At 40.2% G+C, this 24,035-nt stretch overlaps 1 protein-coding gene across 10 annotated transcripts; it reads left to right on the top strand.

Moving 5' to 3' along the window:
• The first annotated feature begins 1,432 nt into the window (after positions 1 to 1,432).
• On the top strand, positions 1,433 to 22,518 carry LOC108882641 (Ral GTPase activating protein non-catalytic subunit beta). Of its 10 annotated transcripts, none has more exons than XM_051071053.1 (32): positions 1,433 to 1,594; positions 2,569 to 2,789; positions 4,894 to 5,096; positions 5,328 to 5,494; positions 5,590 to 5,776; positions 6,067 to 6,198; positions 6,820 to 6,998; positions 7,621 to 7,689; positions 8,112 to 8,263; positions 8,436 to 8,679; positions 10,191 to 10,392; positions 10,496 to 10,663; positions 10,824 to 10,938; positions 11,268 to 11,415; positions 11,548 to 11,612; positions 11,702 to 11,846; positions 13,041 to 13,162; positions 13,993 to 14,175; positions 14,279 to 14,427; positions 14,907 to 15,094; positions 15,262 to 15,365; positions 15,523 to 15,678; positions 15,838 to 15,903; positions 16,363 to 16,572; positions 16,823 to 16,981; positions 17,157 to 17,325; positions 17,451 to 17,573; positions 17,686 to 17,822; positions 17,927 to 18,035; positions 18,289 to 18,367; positions 19,395 to 19,543; positions 20,137 to 22,518. In XM_051071053.1, exons 2-32 carry the CDS (start codon positions 2,613 to 2,615, stop codon positions 20,328 to 20,330), a joined length of 4,650 nt encoding a protein of 1,549 aa, XP_050927010.1. In that variant the 5' UTR covers positions 1,433 to 1,594; positions 2,569 to 2,612; the 3' UTR covers positions 20,331 to 22,518. The 10 variants fall into 10 exon arrangements, with proteins under 10 accessions (XP_050927010.1, XP_050927009.1, XP_050927008.1 ...); XM_051071052.1 differs by having other exon boundaries at positions 13,032 to 13,162; positions 15,526 to 15,678; XM_051071051.1 differs by having other exon boundaries at positions 13,032 to 13,162.
• The last annotated feature ends 1,517 nt before the right edge of the window (positions 22,519 to 24,035 follow it).

Below are 24,035 nucleotides of genomic sequence, written 5' to 3'. Positions count from 1 at the left end.
AGATATTTAATGCACAATTTCAGTTCAAGTATTTTAACCGATAGGTTTTAATATGGGATCAAATGCAAAGTATCAGGGTGTCAGCCATTAATTGTGAGCAGGGTTTGTGGTTCAGTGCCCAGCTCCATCTGTTCAAAGGTGGAACTGTCCGTGAGCAAGGGCATCTTTGGGGGATTCAATCTGAATAATCAAAATACTCAGATGGGGGTATTTGTTTGTTTTGGCCAGGGAACTAAATGCCTAACAAATTAAAGAACTTCATCACATTGATTAAGTCCTGTAAATCCAATAATGCATTAAAGCAGTTGTTCATTGATTAGCAGAATTGCCTGGAATGTCCTTATACAACAGCAGACATTAAACGGATCTCTACCCAAACAATATAACAACATCTACACAAATGGCACATATTGTTATAGCACCCATCCCTACAAGAGCCCTTAATAAACAGCCTAAAACACTGATGGGCATAAATTTTAGATAAACGCAGTCCCTGAGGCCCAAGCATCATCTCTACTCATAATGTTGTGATGTTGTTTTGCCAGTTACTGCCCTCAGCTCAACAGGAGAGCGCCAGCAATTCAGCTTTGGTGTTAAAAGATCAGCACATTCATGTCCAGCTTAACTCCAGAAAACATACATGGTTAACAGGTACGTACTCAACACTAGCACATGTGAGCGAGGAACAATCACATAGAATTAAAAAAAAAAAAAAAAATCCAATCATCATTGTGATTCAGTAATCCCTCTCAACTCCTCTTCAATTTCAAGAGCTGAGTGGGATCTGATAATAAAATTTAAAACACTTGAGTGACACTTGAAAGTTAAACTGTTCATTTTATGACTCTCCATTTTAGAATACCAGTGTTTTAGCTTTTTGTCACTGTCATAGTTTTGATAAGAGTGTCAACTTTTACAAAGTTTAAATTTAAGCTGCCGGTGTTACCTACTGAAGTTATGTATGGACTGACTGGTGGCATAAATGTGGACATTCTGTTAAAGCTCCTCTTTAAGCGAACACTAAAATATCGCTGAAAGAATTTCAGACCAGAATGAAATCTGGCAACCCTGGAGGCTCCGAGAGACATTTTATCATTTGGAGGACCTCTGAGGGACAAACTTTTGCTAATCTGTTCTACATAATCTATCATGTCTGGCCTAGCTTTTATTTTACCCTTATAAATCCAGTTACTTTGTACCCAGGGGGACTTTTTCCACGGCCTGTGTACATCACGGAAACATCTCAGAAATAAAAACATATAATTAAGCATATTTAGTAGCTTTTCCCTCTTTAAATTGTAAAAGAAAACAGCAGCTATCATGAAATACTTGGTGGCAGTTATCATTTTGTTGCATACTGAGAGGTCTTCAGTGTGAGCTCACCAGGAACATGTGAAGGCAGCATCGCAGTTGCTGTACCAAACTGTAGGGGGCGTTAATCTACGGATCCTGTTTCCCGTTAGCCCATCAAGCTGCAATATCCAAGCCTTGACATTGCGAAGATGGAGGCTGTTATGGTCTAGACCAGGATACATAGAAAACACAAACTGCGAGTTTCAGAGTTCTGTTATGACAACATTTCCAGCTGGTCCAGGTAAATTGAAACCCTCGTGATTACTTAGCTAGCGAGCAAATGTTAGCGTCTTTCCAAAGTTACGTAGCTAGCATAAATGACAGCTAATGTCAACGAACGGGCTAGCGCAGCGAACATTAGCTAAGCTAGCTAGTAACGTAGGATCAACTACAACGTAGTTTTAGATAACTGATAAGTTAGCAAATAGAACCGCCGCTTTTGTTTCTTAACGACAGCTTCTTGTCTTATTCAGAGATACAGTCTTGTAACACAGAAGCCAGCCAGCAGCCAACTTTAGCTAATGTCATCAGCAAGACGAGGAAGATGTTTTGATGTAAATGCTAGCTAACGTTAGCAAGCTAACCATTTTCTGAACCGTTTCCTGGTTATGACTCCTCTGTATGTTACCGAGCCTCTGTTAAGAATATAAATGGGTGGTGTGTTCCATTCCTTAGTTCCGTTTTAGCTTACAGGGCACAAAAGCCAGCTAATGTTCAACAAATGCTGTATAATGTTAGCCTTGACACTTTTTGTTTTCCCTGGAAGGAGAGGACGTTACGTTAGTATCAGCGTTAAAAATCTAGGCTGTTCGACGAGTCCAGTTACTGTCTAACTAAACCTAAATGAGCATGACTTTGGACTCTTACAAGATTTTCATGACAAGTTATGCTGGTTATTCGCTTACATGCAGTGCACTGAGTGACAGTTGTTTAGATATAGTTACATCATTTGTAGTTGGTAACGTTATGCGTTATTCTGCATTCTCCTTCCACCAAAACACGCCAGATAAGAGTAAACCAGTTAGTCAAGTTGAAATACTGCTCGATGGACTTTTGATATGTTTTTCTGTTAGCAGGAACGACACAGCTTTGACAGAGGTATTCTCACAACAGAGGACACAACTGCACTTATGCTAGATACTAGCTAACTAACCTGTTCATAATTTTCTCAGCCTGCCATATTAAGTTGACTCATCTGGATTTGTTTGTCTGCAGGTGGAGGCAGGCGGTGTGAGTAGAGTGCAGTAGACATCGGCAGCATGTACTCCGAGTGGCGCTCGCTGCAGTTGGTGGTGCAGAGCGACCAGGGCCACCTCAGTGTTCTGCACACCTATCCCACCAGCGTGGGCACGGAGGTGGCAAATGCCGTGGTCAAGCCTCTGGGCACAGCTGTAAGCCCTGTCGCCACAGAGAACATCCTCAAGACAGACAAGGAGGTAAGAGGGAGTCCACCCTGGTAAATGCATTATGCAATGTTTGAGATCTCATTTTAATACCTTTGTGAGTCTGCCAAGGTACCAGCTCCATCACCAAGGCACAAGAGACCTTGAACACTTATTTCCACATGACTTAAGGGAGGTTGGCCTCATTGATCCATCATAAGATGTATTGTATACAGCACTAGTTGGGAGAGCTCAGTGTGTACCACACTGTTTAATGCTGCTCTCACTGTGTCAGGTAATTTAAAAAAAAAACAAAAACAACAACAACAAATAGCTAATGATTTGATCATAAATATTAAAGTTAAAAACCATTGCAGTCAAGATATATTTGTAGTAACTGGGTTATTGTTCATAAAAAGTCAAGGCATCTGATCTCTTTAAATGAGGTTAAACCGCTAAAATATGTTGTTTTAGATTTAATACAGATTATTTTTGTGGACATGCAACTTAGTGTGACCACAGTGACAGAATTCAAATTATTCCGTACACTGCATGATCAGTGAGTGATATATTGATATAAGCAGTAATCAACTAAAATAGCCTCTATGTCTTAAAGGTAAGCAGCAATGACTAAAAGAGATTGTTTCACTGTAGGGATAATAGTATTTTGACCAGATGTAATGCTTGACTTTGAGGCCAAAGAGTCTCAAAGTGCTGTCAAAGCCCATCTAAGTGCCATTAGGCAAAAACTCAGTTGTCTTTGGTGTAGCTACTCCAGCATGCAAAGACCTGACTGAAGGAGCACTACAGAGATAGCTTCCCCTGTCTCTGCAGGAGACTAAGGCCTGAAACGCAACAGATACTTAAAGCTATTGGGTACAGCTCCACCTTCACTTTCGAAGTAAACTAAAATGACCACAATTTGGGTGCCTGTCTATATGATTGTTTTCTCGACATATTATGAAGTAAGAAAAATACTTTGCAAATGGCTGTTTTTATATCCTAAAGCCTCTGAAACAAACACCTGTATATCCAATGAAATACAGTATAAGTATGTTTAATTTGGATGTCCGGAGCCATTCCATGAGATCAGGACTGACTCTTATTCAAGGATGTTTTGATGGATTGGCTATAAAAACAGACCAATTCCTGATCCTTTTGTTTGTATGCTCTGTATACACTAGCTGTCAAAAAGTCTCCCCTGTGCTCTGATAAAACGTTGGAATGTCTGCTAATACACACTGTTGTGAGTAAGTGAAACACAGGGCTCACAGCAAGTGAGGGGTTTCAGTTAACAGTATGACAGCATGCGTCAGGAAGTGATGTGAGAGGAGGTGCGTTGGGTTAAAAATATTTCAGCAATATTTCTCAGGTGCACTGTGTATCTGAAGTGTTGCTGTTGCTTTGAACTTCATACAGAGGATAAAGCTCAGATAAAACTCACACTCACTCACCCCTCTTCATGAATATTACACAAAACATTGTAGAAAATGATACAAAATATTGCAGGAAACTGTCAAGGGAGAGCTGTTAAGCAGGCTTTTAATGTAGGCTGACTTTTCAGGCTTTGTATGTAGCTGTATTGTGAAGGAAAAATTAAGTCTTGGATTGGATTCAGTATTGGCAGCCATATGAGGACTTAAATCAGGATCAAAACATGCAAGAAAACATGACTGGGACATTCTCTGTCTCTGTTGCCTTTGATACACCAGTGTTTAAATGTAACACTGATGGTAGAATGATGATCTGGTTTTCATTCATCACTTGCCTTTTGAATATCTGGTCTGTTTTTGATTTAGCTAGAAACTAAGAAAACTATGTTTGAAAGACACAGTGTATTGTTATCGCCATCATCATCTTACCCTAAACCTTTGACCGTCCTTGCTATGAGACATTAAGTTAGCTATGCTTAACTCATTACAGTTCCTCACTTGACATAGCGCAGACTGACATAAAAGTGCAGTATAGTATTTCAACACTTGCAGAACCTGACCCTGTTGAAAATATGTTTTCACAGCTGCAGTTCATTCTGTATCAAGTGCAGGGAGATACAGGATACCTCAACAGCAATATACTACACAGTGAAATGCTGCAAAATAATCGGTAACTCATATCCTAAAACACTGGCATAAATTAATGAGAATGATTTGGCTCTTAGGTGAAGTGGACCATGGAGGTGCTGTGTTACGGCCTCACCCTCCCACTAGAAGGGGATACTGTCAAACTGTGTGTAGACGTGTACACAGATTGGATGATGGCCCTGGTGTCGCCCAGGGACTCGATGCCTCAGCCTGTGGTCAAGGAGCCCAATATGTACGTCCAGACCATCCTCAAACATCTTTACAACGTCTTTGTACCAAGGTATGTCAGAAATGTTCTCAGATGCCCCTTATTCTCCCATTTGCAGCAGTTTTTAAATTTAAAAGCATACTTTGTGCATATTGTTTATGTTTGTACACCATGTCTGCTGCTGTTAACTGCCATCCTGCATTAATCCCTGCCTGATGATGTCACATATAATGCCTGCTGTTTTCTTTACTCCTTTGTCCTTCTCTCTCTTTGATTTCCTTCCTTATCCCTCTCTCCCCCCAGGCCTGAACAGCACAGTCTGAACCATATCAGGCTTTGCCAGCAGGTTCTGACTGCAGTCCAGAAACTGGCAAGAGAGTCTGTTTCCATGGTTAGGGAAACCTGGGAGGTGCTGCTGCTCTTCCTGCTTCGCATTAACGACACATTGCTTGCCCCACCCACGGTTGGAGGTAAGCCCTTTGCAGTCCTCTTAAACCGCTCTTGATGTAATTACTTAGTTATTAGTGATAATTACTAACGACTGTAATCACTCCCCTTTTTCCAGTTGGGGTGGCTGAGAAACTGGCAGAGAAATTAATGGCAGTGCTGTTTGAGGTGTGGCTGCTGGCATGTGCCCGCTGTTTTCCCACACCACCATACTGGAAGACGGCAAGGGAGATGCTGGCTAACTGGAGACACCACCCTCCTGTTGTAGAGCAGTGGAGCAGAGTGGCCTGCGCTCTAACCTCCAGGTTAGTAAGGCATCAGTTCAAATTCATGTGGTTTTGGATTTAGTGCTTAGTGAGTTTGTTTTATTTATTTGTTTAGAGTTAAGATAGTTGTCAAGCCTGTTTATCAGAGAGGAGAAGCCAGTCTAATTTTGAATTAACCAGTAGTAGTCTGTGAAGTGGCAAAATATTGATGGCTGTAATAATGACAACAGGGAAAATAATGATTTCCTTTTTTTGGTTGGCCTTTCACCCTCTGTGTTCTCAACAGAGTGAAACAATCAGTGTTTCTGTGTCTGGTTTCTCCAATCCAGACTTTTGCGCTTTACCCACGGACCGTCTTTCCCACCTTTTAAAGTCCCTGATGAGGATGCCAATCTGATTCCTTTAGAGATGGACAATGACTGTGTGGCACAGACGTGGTACCGCTTTCTCCATATGCTCAGGTAAAACTCTCAATATTACTGTACTGTCTGGGTTCTAACCTGAAACAAATATGCTCCTTCCCTGTCACACTACCACCTAACTGACACAGATAGTTTACTTTGTTCATGTGTTTAACAAACAAGGAAGTTGTAGCAGATAGTGGAACTTAAGTACCTCATAGCATTCCCATGAAGTATTTATCTTCTGTATTTACTCTACCTCCTGTTTATATAAAAATCACATTATGCTAATTAGTGTAATGGAATTTTTTTGTATTATTTTATCCATCCTTCCCCTCCTTACTTACTTCTTCTATTCATTCATTCATTCATTCATTGTTTTACCTGTCCATCTATCTGCTGCTCTTAACCCATCTGCTCCAAAACATCTTCCTGATGTTAGCCCTGCAGGCACAGACAAAACTCAGTCCTAATGATAGATTATTTAACCTCATTCTTCAAGTCATCAGCTCAGTTTTTTTTTTCAACACAGTATGATCCCAGTGAAGGATGTGGGCATAGAACTTATTCCATTCAATCCAAGCTATCACATAATAACATATAAGATATATCCAAACAAGCTTGAGCAGTGTTTGTAAGCTTATAGTTTAATACATGAGTTTGCTGTCTGTTTGTTTCCAGCAACCCAGTGGACCTGAGCAACCCTGCGATTGTGAGCACCACTCCAAAGTTTCAGGAACAGTTTCTTAGCTCCAGTAGTATCCCTCATGAAGTGGTGCTGCATCCGTGTTTGAAACAGCTACCCCAGATCTTCTTCAGGGCCATGAGGGGAGTTAGCTGCCTAGTGGACGCCTTCTTGGGTAAGAGGGACATTTGGAGGAGGCTGTTAAGTACAAATGTTTGAAAGCTAACAAAGGGATGTATTTCAGTGTATAATATTGAAACAGAAGAATTCTACATGTTTTAGCAATTACAGCACAAATCATGTCACCATTATTTCTGTTCTTGAAATTGTCATTCCTACCTTCCAGGCACCCATTATAGTTCATTCATGTCAAAATTACCTTATTATTGTGACATGGGATGATGATGATTTACAGAGCCTGCCCGACATCACATTCACAAGAGAGCAAATTTCAAGTTGATACAAATTAATTTCTGTACTGTGTTGAAATCAGTGGATACCAATGGCTGCTGGAGGGCAGGAATGAGGCAGGAATCAAAATACATTCAGAAACCATTCTTTGAAAAGGGGTAAACAGCAATGTGAAGTATATATGATGGGTGGTGACAAAGGTAAAATATATTACCGGAGCCAGCAGTCCAAGGCACTGAGTTCTTGTAACAGCTTTTTACTTCTTTCCAGTTGTTGTACAGGCACTACTCCTGAGTAAAATCGAGATGAAGGATGTCAGTCAGTAATACCTGTGTAAACATTTGAATAGAAACATGTCAGTGTGTATTCTTCTCTTTACACTGTAGGTGTCTCTGTTGAAAAGAGAGATGTACGGGAGAGGGTGTTCTCTTTTTGCCCAGTGCTGCTCTCTCATGGTACAGACATCAGCTGACACATCATATAATGAGATGGGCATATAATGGTCTATTTATTGGTGGTGATGATATTAACAATTGGGATTAGTTTTGCTGTAGCAAAATATGTCCCAGACATTCAGACTAAACTGCAAGATCATCAACAAAGGGTCTCCTGTGGGCATGAAAAGTCAATCAGGATGGATGGAGATCAATTACCTGGTGATTTGTATCTAACAATTGTCTTGCATGTCTACGAATGAATATCATCCATGATCAACTCACAGATGCCACTTCATTTTCTTCTCACTTTCATAACATTATAAATTGGGAAATGATTATATCTACCCAAAGCAGGAACATTTAATGAGACTAACCAGAAATCCTCATGAGGGAAAAACAAATGCTTTTGTCCCCAGCTCATTTTAACTCTCTGTCAACAGGTATATCACGTCCCAGAGCTGACAGTGCCCCGCCCACCCCTGTCAACAGAATGAGCATGTCTCCGCCGCCCTCCATCACCAATACCACACCCCCTCACAGCCGCAAGCAGCGGCATACGGTGGTCACCAAAACCACAAGCAAGAGTTCAACTGTAAGTCCATTAAACCATTAGAAATAGTAAGTGCAGCATTAGAACAAGACTATTTTTTATTGTTTATTATATGCAGTTGATCTACAGACAACAGGGGTTATACATTTGTGACATATTGAAAAGAAATCACACTCCAATCAGATATCCTCCTCTATCCCTCTCCATCCTCCAGGGTAGTGGTAGTCAACCAACCAAAGCATCCCAGCAGCAACAGCAGCAGCAGCAGCAGCAGACTTCGTCCTCCCCAACCCTGCTCTCCAGCCCTAACCAGAGCAGTTGGGAGTCTCGGCCCCTGCCGGCCCCAGCGCGGCCAAAGGTCAACAGCATCCTTAACCTATTCGGGCAGTGGCTTTTCGACGCTGCTCTGGTGCATTGTAAGCTCCACAGCGGCCTCAGCCGAGACCCTAGCATGACTGGTAAGAAGCGAGACGATGGCTATAGCGTTTCTGTTAATGCATGGTCAGGTGGGTGTTTTGTTGCTGTTCATTAGTATGTGTTTTTGTGGACTTATCTGTGTTCTTGGTGTCTATGTTATTTTTATTGTATGTCGTCGGGATATCCTTTCCTTTTTTCACCATTTTCTCTGAAACTTCTTTGTGCTTTTCTGTGTGTGGAGGGCTTGGTTAGAAGTGGCCTGGTATGAGATTTCCATCTGATTCTAATTCATTTACATCTACCAACTATTTAAACATGGTTAAAACTGCATATAGACTATAACCATATGCTGAAGACCTCATACAGACTCATTTTATTGGTGAAATCATCGCTAGAGTAGTCAATGACAGCACATACAGTACTTAGTATTTGAAAATAAATTTGGCACATCATTGGCTCTCCATTTATTTTCTCTTTTTGGTGTAGTGTCCTGCACGTGTCTACCATGTCTGATTAATGTTAAAGAGTTGTAATGGGTCACCAGTCATGTATTAAGGAGAACAAAAAAACAAAAAAACAATTCATGCCTGATATGAATTGATCCCAAAATATTGGATCTGCTTTGATTTTGTGTCTCTCCACTATTTCTGTTATCTTGCAGCCTCTTTTATCCAAATTCTCCTTTCTTATAAATCTTGTAAGTAGGAACGGCAGCTTTTTTTCCTCACTTGATTTGCGTTTCTTGACAAATCTTCCTGCTTTTTAGTTGAGTTCCTCATGATCATCGCCATTATCACCATTGTTTTCTGTTCCCACTCCTTGTCATATATAAAAGTTCACCAGCGTTCTCTCAGCGTTTCTCCAAAGGTGATGGAATGGGTTTCACCAACTGACCACTTGTCTCGATCATAATGTTGCCAGTTTGTGACGCCACCCAGTTTTAAGTTCTCATGTTTATTTTTTTTGTTTAGGTAACACTAATCCTTATTATTTAGTTTCAGACCCCCCTCAAGTTCAGCATCAATGTTTTGTTTCTTGTAATTTCCTTTTGTATTGTCAGTTCACTTGAGTTTTGATTTTATTGGTTTGGTGCCTCAATGCATGAAGTGAATGTTCTGTACCTCGAGTGACAGTCATATAATGGCAGCAGCGTGGGAGCTGACACAGGGATTTTGCTTAATGGTCTTGCAGCAGAGAATGACTGACACATTTTATTACCAGCACTCTACACTTGGTCATGCTTTGTGCCAGTGATAGGTAGAGCTTCTATGGCAAACTCTTTGTGTCAGAGTTCCCTTAATTGAATGCTTTTAAATAATGTGAGTGTGTGTTTGCAGCCATTGAAGTCTTTGTTTTATCTTTTTGTGATAGTGATTAAATGTCTGCTTTGTGGTGCATTTGTTTTTCCAGTTTTTCCAGTTGACTTTTTGTTGTACTGTGCTGATAATAGATACATCTCTACGTTTGCCCGTCTCTCATACATGCATGAATACTAATAACCACATTACAATTCAGCATCCTTTCATTCTCTGTCTCTTCCCGCTCTCTACAGCGATAGCCACTCAAGTAGGTCTGGAGCTGAGAAGGAAGGGTTCTCAAATGTCCACCGACTCCATGGTGTCTAACCCCATGTTTGACGCCAATGAGTTCCCAGAGAGCTATGAGGCAGGACGAGCTGAGGCCTGTGGGACTCTCTGCCGCATCTTCTGTAGCAAGAAAACTGGAGAAGACATTCTGCCTGTTTACCTCTCCAGGTAACATAGGCAACTTTTCTTATATTGTTAATCTTGTCAAATTCTAATTCAGACTGTAATTAGAATGGATCATATATTGCTATTCCTCTGTCTCTTTCTGCAGGTTCTACATGGTCCTGATTCAGGGTCTCCAGATCTCCGATTTCATCTGTAGACCAGTTCTGGCTTCTATTATTCTCAACTCTTCCTCTCTCTTCTGTACTGACCTGAAGGGCATCAATGTGGTGGTGCCCTACTTCATAGCTGCCCTGGAGACTATTGTACCAGACAGGTTAGACTAGTAGTACCATACACAAATTTTGGATCAGTTAACAAAAGGCCGGTGTCTTTTACTTGTGTTTTCATAAATGTGTTATCTAATAATCCAACCAGAAAAACTTCTCCCCCGAGGTCAGAAGTTAGTCTCTGTGAGATTTGTTGTGCTCTTCCAGGGAGCTGTCCAAATTCAAGATGTATGTAAATCCTACCGACCTGAGAAGAGCCTCCATCAACATCCTGCTGGCCATGCTGCCATTGCCGCATCACTTTGGCAACATCAAATCAGAGGTATCTGTCTTACTTCTCTTTGAGCTAATACAGTCTTGCTTACCTCTTGTCATTTTCTTGGTTTCTTATTTGCCATTTTAGTGCAGGATTTAGCAGATTTTGAATTGTCTTTTGTCACTGTACGTTATTTATCCTTTAACTTTACTTCATCTGAATTTTTGTAAACAAAGTTAAAAGCATGAGGCTGTAGATCATTCTTTCTTTAATATTCAACTCCATGACGCCTTTTGATGTTCTCATAACCGTAAAGAAAGCCTTAAAAGTTTTTATTGTTTGTACTGTTTTCAGATAAACCAGGTTGTTAACTATGTTCACTCTGTGTCCTAAAGGTTCTGTTGGAGGGAAAGTTCAATGAGGAGGACGGGTGGCCTCATGACCAACCCGTGTCTTTCCTGTCCCTGAGACTACGTCTTGTCAATGTCCTGATAGGAGCACTGCAGACTGAGACTGACCCCACTAACACACAGCTCATCCTAGGTATCTGCCGCTCCCTTTATATGCTCTTTATAATGCCTCTCTCTATCACTTGTGCTGTATTTATGATGACCCCAGTCATTTTTCACACTTGTTTCTCTTTGTATCTTTTTATTATTAATCTTTTCTCCTCAGGTGCAATGCTCAATATTGTTCAAGACTCAGCACTGTTGGAGTCCATAGGTGCACAGACTGAAACAGTAAGGCTCAGATCACTGTTTTCCACTGTTTTATGATGCTAACAGCAGTGTGAGTGGACATTAAGATTACTTTGTTTTTGTGGTGGCAGGGGAGTATAGATGGGAGCCACGTGACAGTTAGGAGTCAGAGTCACAGCCGTACCAACAGTGGCATTAGTTTCACCAGTGGAGGCAGCACAGAGGCTACCAGCCCAGACTCTGAGCGTCCTGCCCAGGCCCTGCTTCGAGACTATGGTAAGACATACAGATGCTGCTCATACACTAATATTCTTGTGCTTGGTGAATTAACACAGAAGAACCAGCCTTGGTGAGATCATGCATAACAGACTTGCTGGAGCATTATTTCATGTGATTAGTACCTGCTTGCTGATCAGTGTAAAACATGTAACATGTAACACATTTGTTCTTTATAGCTAACGTGGTTAAAGTGCTATGCAGAGTAAAGAGGCGCTGGGTAAAATGTTTTTGTAGGTGATACAAAGTCATTTGTTGCGGTGATGCTGTGCCGTTAAACAACACTTTGACACTAAGACATATGGAGTACCAGGGCTGATTGCACTTTTTTCCTCTAATTGATTGGTTGCAACAATGTTACTGTTGTTGTATTTCAAAGATTTGTCTTTTTCTGGGAGGGCTGAGCGATGTTTGACTGAATTAGAGTTTTATTTTTATTTTTTTTTTATAAAGACAGCTCTCATTTCAATGGTATGTCTATTTGCACTGAGCACTGTACGACTTTGTCCAGTAGGATACTGGAGGAGTGGGGCTCCAGTGGGACAGGATGATCACATTGTGTTGTGTGGGGGCAGGAGTCGAGTCAGGCAGGAGTCTGGAGACCATTGTTTCATAAACTGCAGTTGATTCAGCTTGATTTGAGATTTTTTTGTTCTTCATAAATTCAGAGGCTTGATTCCTGAAATTAGAGCCAGATCTGCATCTTGGAGAGCATCAACATAATCACTTAAACATTTTAAAGCATTAGTAGGCTAGTGTGTTTAGCCCTCCTGGATAGTCAGCATGAGAAATAATTACTGTTAATCAAACTTGTTACAAATTCATAGCAGTTAATTATTGTATCTACTATTAATACTAAATAATTCTTTAAGTTGTCAGGTTATGTATTCAGTCAGTGCTGGACAATTATACGGATTTCCTTTCCCCTTCAAAGTCAGAATTATGATTTTAAAATGTTGACCTCGCTCAGCCCTGTTCCTCAGTTGTATATTGATCATCTATTCCTCAGTTTAGCCAAATTTTGCTCAACATGGTGTGCCGTTCTAATTTCAAACACTCTACTAATGCATGTTTTCATTATCTGTCTAACTTCCTGTAGTCTTGTGTACTAAAGCTTTGTTGCCTGAATTCTGCTTTGCTCTATTCTTTGCGGTGTTTGGTATTTCGGGGTGTTATATGGTCTAGCTCTTCCAGATACGGCGGCAGGCCTGCTGGTGCGCAGCATCCACCTGGTCACTCAGAGGCTCAACTCTCAGTGGAGGCAAGACATGAGCATTTCACTGGCTGCCCTGGAGCTGCTGGCTGGGCTTGCCAAGGTAAAGCTAACACCACCCAGAGTCACTGTAACAATCTGCAGTCATTACTAGCAGGCCAGGCCAAAGTCAGACTGCTGTATCTCTTTCAGTTTATTCATGTCTCAACCAGCATTATCTCTTCATTTTGCTCTGATAATTTCATGAAACCACAACAGGTTTGCAGGGGAATTCTCTGAGACCAAGGCTCACAGAAAATGATGGCCTGAAAATAACCAGTAACAGGGCAGAGTTCCTTCCCAAATGAGACACTCTAGCGTCACAGAAAAAAAAACTGCTGTACATTTGGGTGGTTTGTGTCAACTTCTGAGTCAGAAATTTCCAAGTTCATCACAAGGGAGTTGCCCTCAGTGTGTCAACTAAGTACCACTAAATACCTAAATGAGAGAACTGTCTGCAAAGAGGCTGCGATTTCTCTGCTTTGTTATGGCTGTACAGTTTTTTTTTTAAATGACACACTGCCACGAGATGGGTCACTTTACAAATAAGGTCACATGAATAAAACAGACAGTAATTGGCTTTGATATGTAAATATGTGGCACACCAGCAAAGAGCGCTGAGGAGCAGAGAGAGAGAAAAGGCCAAGGCAACACTGAGGTTGCATGAGGTTATTTAAATTTACATAAATACTAGTTCTAATAATATTGCAATTTCACTTTATATTTTTCAATTAAAATCACATCTAATCTAACGTGTCATAATTTAGTAACACGGTCTATCTCTTATGCACCAAAGCCTACAAAAATGGTTCCCAATGGCATGAAATCAAGAATTTTTAATAATGTGTTCAACGTACTACATTTCCCTGTACTTTTGGTATATGTTTAAACCAGGTAAAGGTGGGAGTAGACTCTGCAGACCGTAAACGTGCTGTCAGCTCTATATGTGGGTACATTGTGTACCAGTGTAGCCGTCCAGCCCCTCTTCAGTCCCGAGACCTCCACTCTATGATTGTAGCTGCCTTCCAGTTTCTCTGTGTGTGGCTCACAGAACACCCTGACATGCTGGATGAGAAGGTAAGTTTAAAGACTGGATTTAAAATTTCCCTCAGATATGATGGTTGGTTAGAGAAGGTTAGTGTTCGTGTTGTTAAATACACTGTTCTCTTTTTTCTGTCAGGATTGTTTGGTAGAGGTGTTGGAGATTGTGGAGCTGGGAATCTCTGGTAGCAAGTCCCGCCAGGAACAGGAAGTTCGACATAAAGGAGAGAAGGAGCACAATCCAGCTTCAATGAGGGTGAAGGATGCTGCTGAGGCCACTTTGTCCTGGTGAGACTCCTCAAAGTTTATACAGAGCGGATCAGAGTTACACTTAGTTGATATAGTTACTTGTACTTTATCTTGACGTTGTTTGCCTGCAGATAGACACCAGGTCAGTTAATCAGCTATAGCAGTTGTTAGATGTTAGATATACAGTTCATCTCAAACATGAACAACTTTTGGCATTGCCAAAATGGCACCACAGAAAATAAAGGAAAACATAATTCAGTGAGGCTGTAACTCTAAAGATTTTGTTTTCCCTTCAACAATAAAATATTGAAAATCAAACTGAATATCACTTATTGCAACTTGGATTTTAAATTTTAGTTGTACAAATTATTGATTTAACTATTTTTCTGCTTGTTCAGTGACCTAGTTTCCCTAGTTTTTTTGCTGAAGCTCCTCACAGATCACTATTAGAAAGTGCAACCTGTACCCATTGACCCAGTTTCATCATATTTATGTTCTTGCTGTGTGGTATTCCCCAGTATCATGCAGGTGTTGGGGGCCTTCCCTTCTCCCAGTGGGCCCGCCTCCACCTGCAGCCTACTGAATGAAGACACCCTGATCCGCTACGCCAGACTCAGTGCCACAGGAGCCAGCAACTTCCGCTACTTTGTCCTGGACAACTCGGTCATTCTTGCCATGCTGGAGCAACCTCTTGGCAATGAGCAGAGTCAGTAATTTATCACCCATCCGTTAATGTAATATGGATTTATTTGGATAAAGGTGTTACTTGGATAATAAAGGTGTTACTTGGTTATTTTTTAAAGTTTAAGTCTCTACCAAGAGCCTTGTAAACTGGTGAACTGGTAAATTAGATTAATGTCCCCGTCTTTTCAGACCCCAGTCCATCAGTGACAGTTTTGATCCGAGGCACGGCTGGCAGACATGCCTGGACCATGCAGCTCTTCCACCAACCCAGAGGAGCTCGGGCTAATCAGAGGGTGAGGTCACACTGTAGATCACTGGATAATAAATGGCAACAGTGCTAAACCATCACTATCTAGGCGTGCTAGAGTTGTGGGTATATAAAACTTGTACTTCCACATATGTTTCACTGATAACACACCTCCATATCTGTCTACTTCTCTCTTCCCACAGCAGGTGTTTGTTCCTGAGGGCCGTCCAATGCCCAACAATGATGTAGGGATCAAGTACAACGTCAAGCAGAGGCCCTTCCCTGAAGAGGTGGATAAGATTCCTCTTGTCAAAGCAGATGTCAGTATTCCTGACCTGGATGATATTGTCAGTAAAGAGGTGAGGAAAAGCATCCTGTTAAATTCTGTTATTAATCTTATATCCACATTACGACTATTTATATACAAATTAAATAATTCTACTAGGGAAATAAGCTAAACAAAGATTGTTTGTTCTCATGGCTGAAAAATCATATTAATTGTTATTATACAAACTCAGGTGTGTTGTATGGGCTGGCAAGATGATTCAAGAGCTACAAATACACTGATGAGTAATTACCCACACGTGAGTTGTTGGAGAGATGAAATTTCACTTGGGTGTCTCGTGGAAAAAAAGGTTCAAATCATCTGGTTTGGAGACAAATATATGATGATTGGTTTGTGTGGTTTCTCAATCCAGTGCAATAAATTGTGGTTTTTAATGCAATCCAAAACTACAGTCTGAAAAACTGTTAAGAAAATGAGCATTGAAAAAGGCTAGATTTATTAGAGGGCTCTTGTACTGGATTGGATTGGACTGTACAGATCTAGCCAATAAAATTGTTATTACTTCTCCGTTTAAATGTTTGGTAACAAGATTTTAAATCACAGATGCACACCATTAACTTTGGGAGGTGACACCTCTGTATTAGGAGTGTGGGACTTTTTGTGGGTTCGTGCTGAATTTATGCGATGGGGTGGCATTCATCAGCCACAGTCTCTTGAAAATGTTTTTTAAAATGTCCCATCCTCCTCTTCTTGTCAGCTGGAGCTTCAGCATGAAAAGCTTCGTATTCTGATGACCAAGCAGATAGAGTATGAAAACGCCTTAGAGCGGCACAGTGAGGAGAACTGGAAGTCCAAGCCGTTCCCTGACCCACAGACAGACTGCAAACCCCCTGCTCCCTCACAGGAGTTCCAGACAGCTCGCCTCTTCCTCTCCCACTTTGGCTTTCTGTCCCTGGAGGCACTCAAGGTTGGTAAACATCATTTGTCTGATGGCAGTTATCTCTACTTTGGTCATTTTGCAAGTCAAGTCAAGTCAAATTTATTATATAGCGCCAATTCACAACAGAATTATCTCGAGACGCTGATTTTGCATTGATATTCTATTTAACTCTATGGAATTAATACTGCTAATGAATTTTAATGTATATATATTTATTATATGGTTCTTGTTAATAAAGTTTATGTAGAATGTACTTACATTAATTTGTTACTGATAGGAGCCCAACAACAGTCGTCTACCTCCTCATCTGATTGGCCTGGAGTCATCCTTGCCAGGGTTTTTTGATGACATCAGCTACCTGGACCTGCTACCTTGCCGACCATTTGACACTGTCTTTATTTTCTATGTGAGAGCTGGACAGAAAAGCAGCCATGAGGTGAGGGAATGCAGACTGATTGGTTGTGGCTACACATAACAGATTGTTCATAAAATAATGCAGTATACTGTATGATGAGTTGAGCTTGTCCTTAAGTTTTGAATGAGAATTAAAAATGGCTTGAATTTAACTTGAAAATGTACAGTGTTGACCTCTTTTTGTACTTGGTAATCAGATCCTGAGGAATGTGGAGTCATCATCCAGTGTCCAGCCCCACTTTTTGGAGTTCCTGCTGTCCTTGGGCTGGCCTGTGGACGTGGGACGCCACCCAGGGTGGACAGGACACCTAGATACCAGCTGGTCCCTCAACTCCTGCTCTGACAGCAATGATATACAACAAACAGGTAAGCTACTTAACTCCTGCATTAGATCTGAAGAAAACTTGGGAAATATAGGCATCATGGCTACTGTTTATCTACATGTTGGATATTTGTGGTAATTCAGTCAGTGTTGAACTTTTTTACTGTAGAGGAAGCAGCTACTCCTGAGGACACAGGAGGTTCTGTGTTCAATGGGGAGAAGAAAGTTTTGTACTATGCTGATGCTCTGACAGAAATCGCCTTCGTTGTTCCATCTTTAACAGAAAATTCTGGTCAGTATTCACTACTTTGAATATGCATTGATAGATACTGTATTGTATATGATGAAAACCCAGTGAGGGAATCAGGGCTGACAGTTGCCATTTGCTCTTTGTTGTTTCCCAGAGGAGTCATCAGTGCACAGTGACTCCACAGTGGAGGCGGACACCAACTCAGACATCATGCCTGGTTTACTCAAACAACCCAATCTCACACTGGAGCTGTTCCCCAACCATTCTGAAAACTTGGAGTCTGCCAAGAAGGTAAAGTTTGGTCTATGTGAGTGTATCTGACCTGTATGCTGACAGTGATGTGTTTTAAATGTACTGTTTGCTTAAATGCACTGTGTCTTGTGCTGTTTCTTTAGCTGAGTCCTTTGGTGAAGACAAAGAGGTCTTCAACTGGAAAGTCTTTCCCACCACTGGGTCCTGAGACAAAGGTGTTTGTGGTCTGGGTGGAGCGCTTTGATGATATTGGTAGGAACATACTTGTTATTCTGCTTCCATGTCCTGTAATTTGAGACTGCTAGTGGTGGGAAAAATAAATATTGTCTCTCTGCATAGATATAATCAATTTATTTTTCCAACAGGTGTCTCAGGTTCAGTATGTTACTCCTTACAGAATTTTTGTATGATATACTCAACTGTTGTAGCCTTAAAAGGTGATTGTTTTTTAAGTATGTGACCAAAGGCTTGTGGCATATGAATGTCATTGTTTTTGTGTTTTTAGAAAACTTCCCGTTGTCTGATCTCTTGGCGGAAACCAGCACGGGTTTGGAAGCTAGCATGAGCAACAGCACTTCCTGCAGGTATTCGGATGTTTACACTTTGCTGCTAGTACAGAATGCATATTGTTCATGAATTGGTATTGGTCAGGTGCAAAAATGAAGAAAAAATAGAAGTTCTGCAAAACAGCCCTTGCTCTGGCATGCGGCATAGAAAACAGTGCATAAATACAGAGTGCAAAACAGGAAGTACAACATGCGGTGCATGCAAAAGCAAGCAGAGAAAAGGAACTGTGACAGAGTCGTGACGACAGTTAGGAGTGTAAAGTGGTTTAAGGAAAATTCTGTTTTGTGAAGCATGATTCATACAGTATACATGTTGTCTTTAATGTAGAGATAACATGCTGCTTTGTTGTAAAGGTCGTATACTGACATCATCTGAGGCCATGGCCCATGATCCTCGAACAGATTTAAATGGGTTACATTTAACCAAATTAACAAAGGCACTTTTTAGTAGAAATTGTGTGAAGGTGTGTGATCTGATATGACATGACAACCATTTATTTTATTAGTGACATTACTAATTTTCTGAATGCCCAGGTCTCTGAAAAGACAGTGGGTGGGTGGCATATTTGAAGATTGCTAAATTGACTTGTTCTTATTTCCCAGCAAACACAGAAGCTATTTTAAGCCATTAAAATACTGAAGCCAGCAGCAGAGGAAAAGGCCAGTCTCACAGAGACGCATTTTCTCTGCCTACATAATTGTTTCATGTGGAGTGAAGCCTGTTAGCATTTACACTTTAGTTTAGTCAAATGCTACATGATTGCAGTCTGATCTGTCAGGATATATGTTAATGTGTAAATATGGTGGTTATTTATAAATGTCATTTTGTTTCAGTATGAAATGATGCTTGGGAAATAAACATAGCAAACATAGCCCGTGTCACATCATATCCTGTGTATTAGTAAATACAGAACAATCAATGATGTGCAGCTGCCTGTATGTATTTTTGATGGCACTAACAAGCATGGTTTTGCCTCATGATGGTAATATTCCTAGAATGGCTTACCCCAGTATTAAGCCATCGTTTGAATTGTTCCTGCTGCAGGTCAGGGTTACTAGAGAAGGATGTTCCTCTGATCTTCATCCATCCTCTGAAGACGGGGCTCTTCAGGATCCGGCTGCATGGAGCTGTGGGCAAATTTGGCATGGTGATTCCTCTGGTTGATGGCATGGTGGTCAGCCGCAGAGCTCTAGGTAAAAGCTCATATGGGTTTCTCTGACTTAACTTGTCCCTCCCTCCCCAACCACACTTCCTTGTTGTCTTGTCAAGAGTCAACAACAGAGTCAACAAATCTAAATGCATCCCAGGGAATCTATTAGGCTTATTGATGAGCTTACTGAAATAATGTGCACATGTTAATATTTTATGGTTGGCATCTGAGTTTGAAATGCACTGGAAATGTACTCCATTTAATAAGTTTATATTGTTTTTCAGTTCGTATGCCGTAGTTTGTGATATGATGAAGGCGTGGTTGTCATTTGGGATGATCAGTTAAATTGAGAGAGAAAGCCAGTGAAAAGTGATGGTTTAGCAGTACCATGAAAGAAATCATCCGAAGCATTTATTTCTCCTGTACTGATAAAAAACATAAGAAACCTCTCTCTGCTTTTCAATACATATAATAACTACTGGTGGCCAGCAGATGGCATAGTATGTTTTGACTGAACATAAATGTACAAGTGTGCATTAGAATTTTTTGTAGTAAGTGAAATGTTTGTACACATTTTCAGAACTGCCATATTTGACTGCTGATGAGCTGATGTATTTTCATCCTCTCTCCTCCCAGGGTTTCTTGTGCGTCAAACAGTCATCAACGTGTGCCGACGGAAGCGTCTGGAAAGTGACTTGTACAACCCGCCTCACGTCAGGCGGAAGCAGAAAATAACAGAGATTGTCCAGCGTTACCGCAACAAGCAACTGGAGCCTGAGTTTTACACCTCGCTCTTCCATGAGGTGGGGGAGGGAAAACCTCACCTCTAATACCCCTGTCCTGTCCTAACACTGGCTCACAAGCGCACACAACAACACACACACACACACACACACACACACACACACACACACACTTTCTCACACACACGCACACACACTTTTTACCTATACTGATACACCATTTACAATTGTGTGCGCATACACACACACACACACACAAAATCTTTATATTTATACTGTACTATTTTGTTATTTATATGAATACATATATCAACACTGTCTGCCTTTGACTCTGAGAGCAAAGTGTCAAAAACCATGCCAAGGTGGAAAAGCTACATTTCTCTGTCGCAGCCTCTCATTGAACATTTGAATGGCTGAAGTTCAACAGTGACTGTCTCTGCTCATTTAGGTTTCATGCATTGTGGCAAAAGAGTTTCTGCTTGTCTTTAACTGCAATACAATAGTTACACTGTTGGCCTTTCTGAACTTGTAAAAAGTTTGTTCTTTAAACCCTGTGATATGAGTGAATTTCATGATGGTTTGGTTAATACAGAATTGTGTCCCAAATCCAGATCTGTTTTTTGTTTTAATCAGACAGATTTATGGTTGGATTTTTGCCAAGGAGATAAACTTGTAAACATCATAAAATGTTTTGTAATATACATTACAGCTGCTGCTTCAAGGCAGGTCGCTTCAATAGAACAAAGAAATGATGGACAGCATTAACACACCATGTAATTTTGCAACAAATTGTCATCTACACCCAGACATCCGCTAAAGTCTTCCGAGTGCAAGCACGCATTTGGCGTAACAGCAGCTGACCGAGCACACAAATATTTCTGTTAATAGTTTTTTTTTTTTTTTTTTCCAGGCGATTTATAGGACTCCTACGTTGTATTACTGTATGTGGATGTCATTTTTGACACCTGCACTGTCTCTGTGCCAGTCTGAAAGTCATTGCATCTCACAACAGCCACTGCACTGTTTGTGTGTGTGTGTGTGTGTGTGTGTGTATACAGCCACATGTATGTTTATTCAACCAGTCATATTGTTGACACTACAAGGAGTCATAGTGACCCCTGAAATCCCCTCACATGGCATTTAAACATGAATTGTGTCACTTTAAAGAAATGAGACTTTCAAAATAATTCTCTCAGCCCAGACATAACCCTAGACTTTGTTTACTCGTAATGCTTGGTAACGCTTTAGTTTACTGATAATGAGAGCAGTTACAGAGCTCCTGGAGTTTGCACATGATGATTGCAGGGCTAATATGAAATGACCACAAAGAAATTTTAGTTTTGAAGTCTCTGCCAATACCAAACAGAACCATAGCACAGCTGAAGTGTCTTGCTCATTCAAATAAATCTATGGTGATGGATTCAAAGGCCAAAATACTCAATGTAGCTAACAGTGTTATATAACTTGCATTTTGGCTGATCAAAGCTATTTGGGGTTTTTTTGTTTGTTTTTTTTTAATTCTAAACCCAGAAAGAGAATATTTAACTTGTCAGTTATATTCAGTGTGGATTACAGAAATGTGCAGTTTTGCCTTCACTAATGTTTTAGTAATGTCTTTTTTTCTTCACAATTTTTTTTCACTTTTGTTTACTCACTGTACTTTGGTTTTTATTCAAGCCCTCTCACTGTCTGCCTGTAACAATGTGAATTTATTTATCACAGAGATGGAACAGGGCAAACACCTCTAGTTTCTTTGTTATATTGGAAAGTCTTAATGCACTGAGCACATTTTATGTTTATTTTCTACTCCCTGTGGTTACCTTACATGTCTTTTTGTACTTTTGTGCATTTTGAAAGAAAAACCCTGCTGAAGGAAGAGTTTTATCTTGTGAAATATGAATGAAGAAGAGACATTGGCGAGTTTTTAACCTATCATGTCTAACTGTGTGACTCACTTTTTATGACAGTGCTTTATGCACATGCCTTTTTTGGAAGGAAAAAGTACATTAAATATGCTTCAGAGAAACTACATACAATCAGTCATACATTGTATCCTATGTTACTCCTCTGATGTTTGATCATATTTAAGGATTTGCCATGTACAGAAGCGGAGGATAATATGTAAATATATGATACTGTAAGGCATTTACAAGTTGTCTGTTGCATTCATCTGAGATGGCGAGAAAAGTTATGTATGTATGCAATTATGTGTGGGAGGATCACATTGGGTATTGAATGTAACATGCATCAATTAAAACTATTATTGACCTTTTAATTCTCCCCTTCCTAATATTTGACTTTTTGTTCACAGGATTTCTATGAGGAATAAAGCGAAGTTTCACTTTTACTTTTTATTATTTAAGTGATTATACAGTTTTTCTCTCCAGAAGCAATTAAAGCTCGAGATCAAAATCTCGATCACTGATTAGTTAGAGCCAACATTATTTTGGTGTAAAATGCAGACACATCAGTTAGTTAGTTATTAGATATGAATATTTGCACCACAAACAGAATGAAAGCAGCCTGTGGCTTTAACGGTGGTCTGGTATGAATGAAGAGAAAGGCGGGTATAACTTGATAAAACATGTAACGGCAGTGGGTGTGCCTCCAGGCTCCGAAGCGGTTTTTAATGTTAACGGACCGTCAACAGAAAATATTATTTATGTTCGCTCCATCATAACGATGAGTCTTAATTTAGACGTATTTAAGTTGTTCCTCTTCTTTACTCGCGGATATGGCTATTTATACGCGATCATGCGCAGGTGTTGAGTCCACAACAGTCCTTAGAACTGGATGAAATTAAAAATTTATTTGATTTACGCTGCAACAAAACGACCCTCCGTGACCGGGTGTTGAAAAGGACCAGGTCAAGACGGCATCATTTTCGGACTGACTGGGCAATTATTGTGTGCGAGTCATGTCAGCGCCACAACACATTACAAAGTAAAGTGGTTTCTAAACCTGAAAGTGAGTCGTTGAACAGACCATCTGAGCTTGTCCTGTAAGTGAACGTTGCACTTGTAGGCCTACCTGTCTCCACCAGAGGGCGCCTTTCTCTTAAATTTACCAGCTAGCTACATGTGGGACACTGTTGTCAGTTAGGGACCCTAATATTTAGCTAATTTACTCAGTGTATATTATTTTAAACACTTTACATCACTGTAAAGTTGTGTGTATTATTTAAAATACTTGTTAAAGACTCGGCGTATTTTTTTTAATGAATGTAACTTGAAGTCTTCTCATTCTGAAAATCTTCTGTCTGAAGTTGCTAGCATAATTGTTTCTGACTAAAATGCTAGTATTTGCTGTATAATCTTATTACTATTTTGTTCAAGCTTTTTATGTTTTGGTTTTAATCTGATATTTTAATTCATTTCTATCATTCTATTTATGCATTTCCCCCCTAAAACTGTTAAATATGTAAATAATTCTCCACTTAGCCGAGATAACCTGTGTCCACCTTACAATTTACATTTCATTTTCGAATGCAAAAAGGCCAAAACATAAATATATAATGACTATGAGGCTCTACAGTTTATTATTACAGGTTGTTTTGTTGTTCTTTATTGTATTTTGTGTGAACTTATAATGTGTTTTAGGCGTTCCCTAGTGAGCACGCGGACATATGAACTAGTCAAGTCCAGCTGAGGTCATATTTAATACACTTGTTTCCTTTACCACTCCTAATGGGGATTAATGTGTTACTTAAGAATGAGTTTACTCCATAATATATTGTGCGTTTTAATGTCCTGTGGAGTACAACAGTAATTAATGAAAACTACAGCTTGACCA

The sequence above is a fragment of the Lates calcarifer genome, linkage group LG6, assembly GCF_001640805.2.
Source record: "Lates calcarifer isolate ASB-BC8 linkage group LG6, TLL_Latcal_v3, whole genome shotgun sequence".
Classification (NCBI taxonomy): Eukaryota; Metazoa; Chordata; class Actinopteri; family Centropomidae; genus Lates; species Lates calcarifer.
The sequence above is the reverse complement of the archived record's forward strand: the minus strand, read 5'-3'. Positions and strand labels throughout refer to the sequence as shown.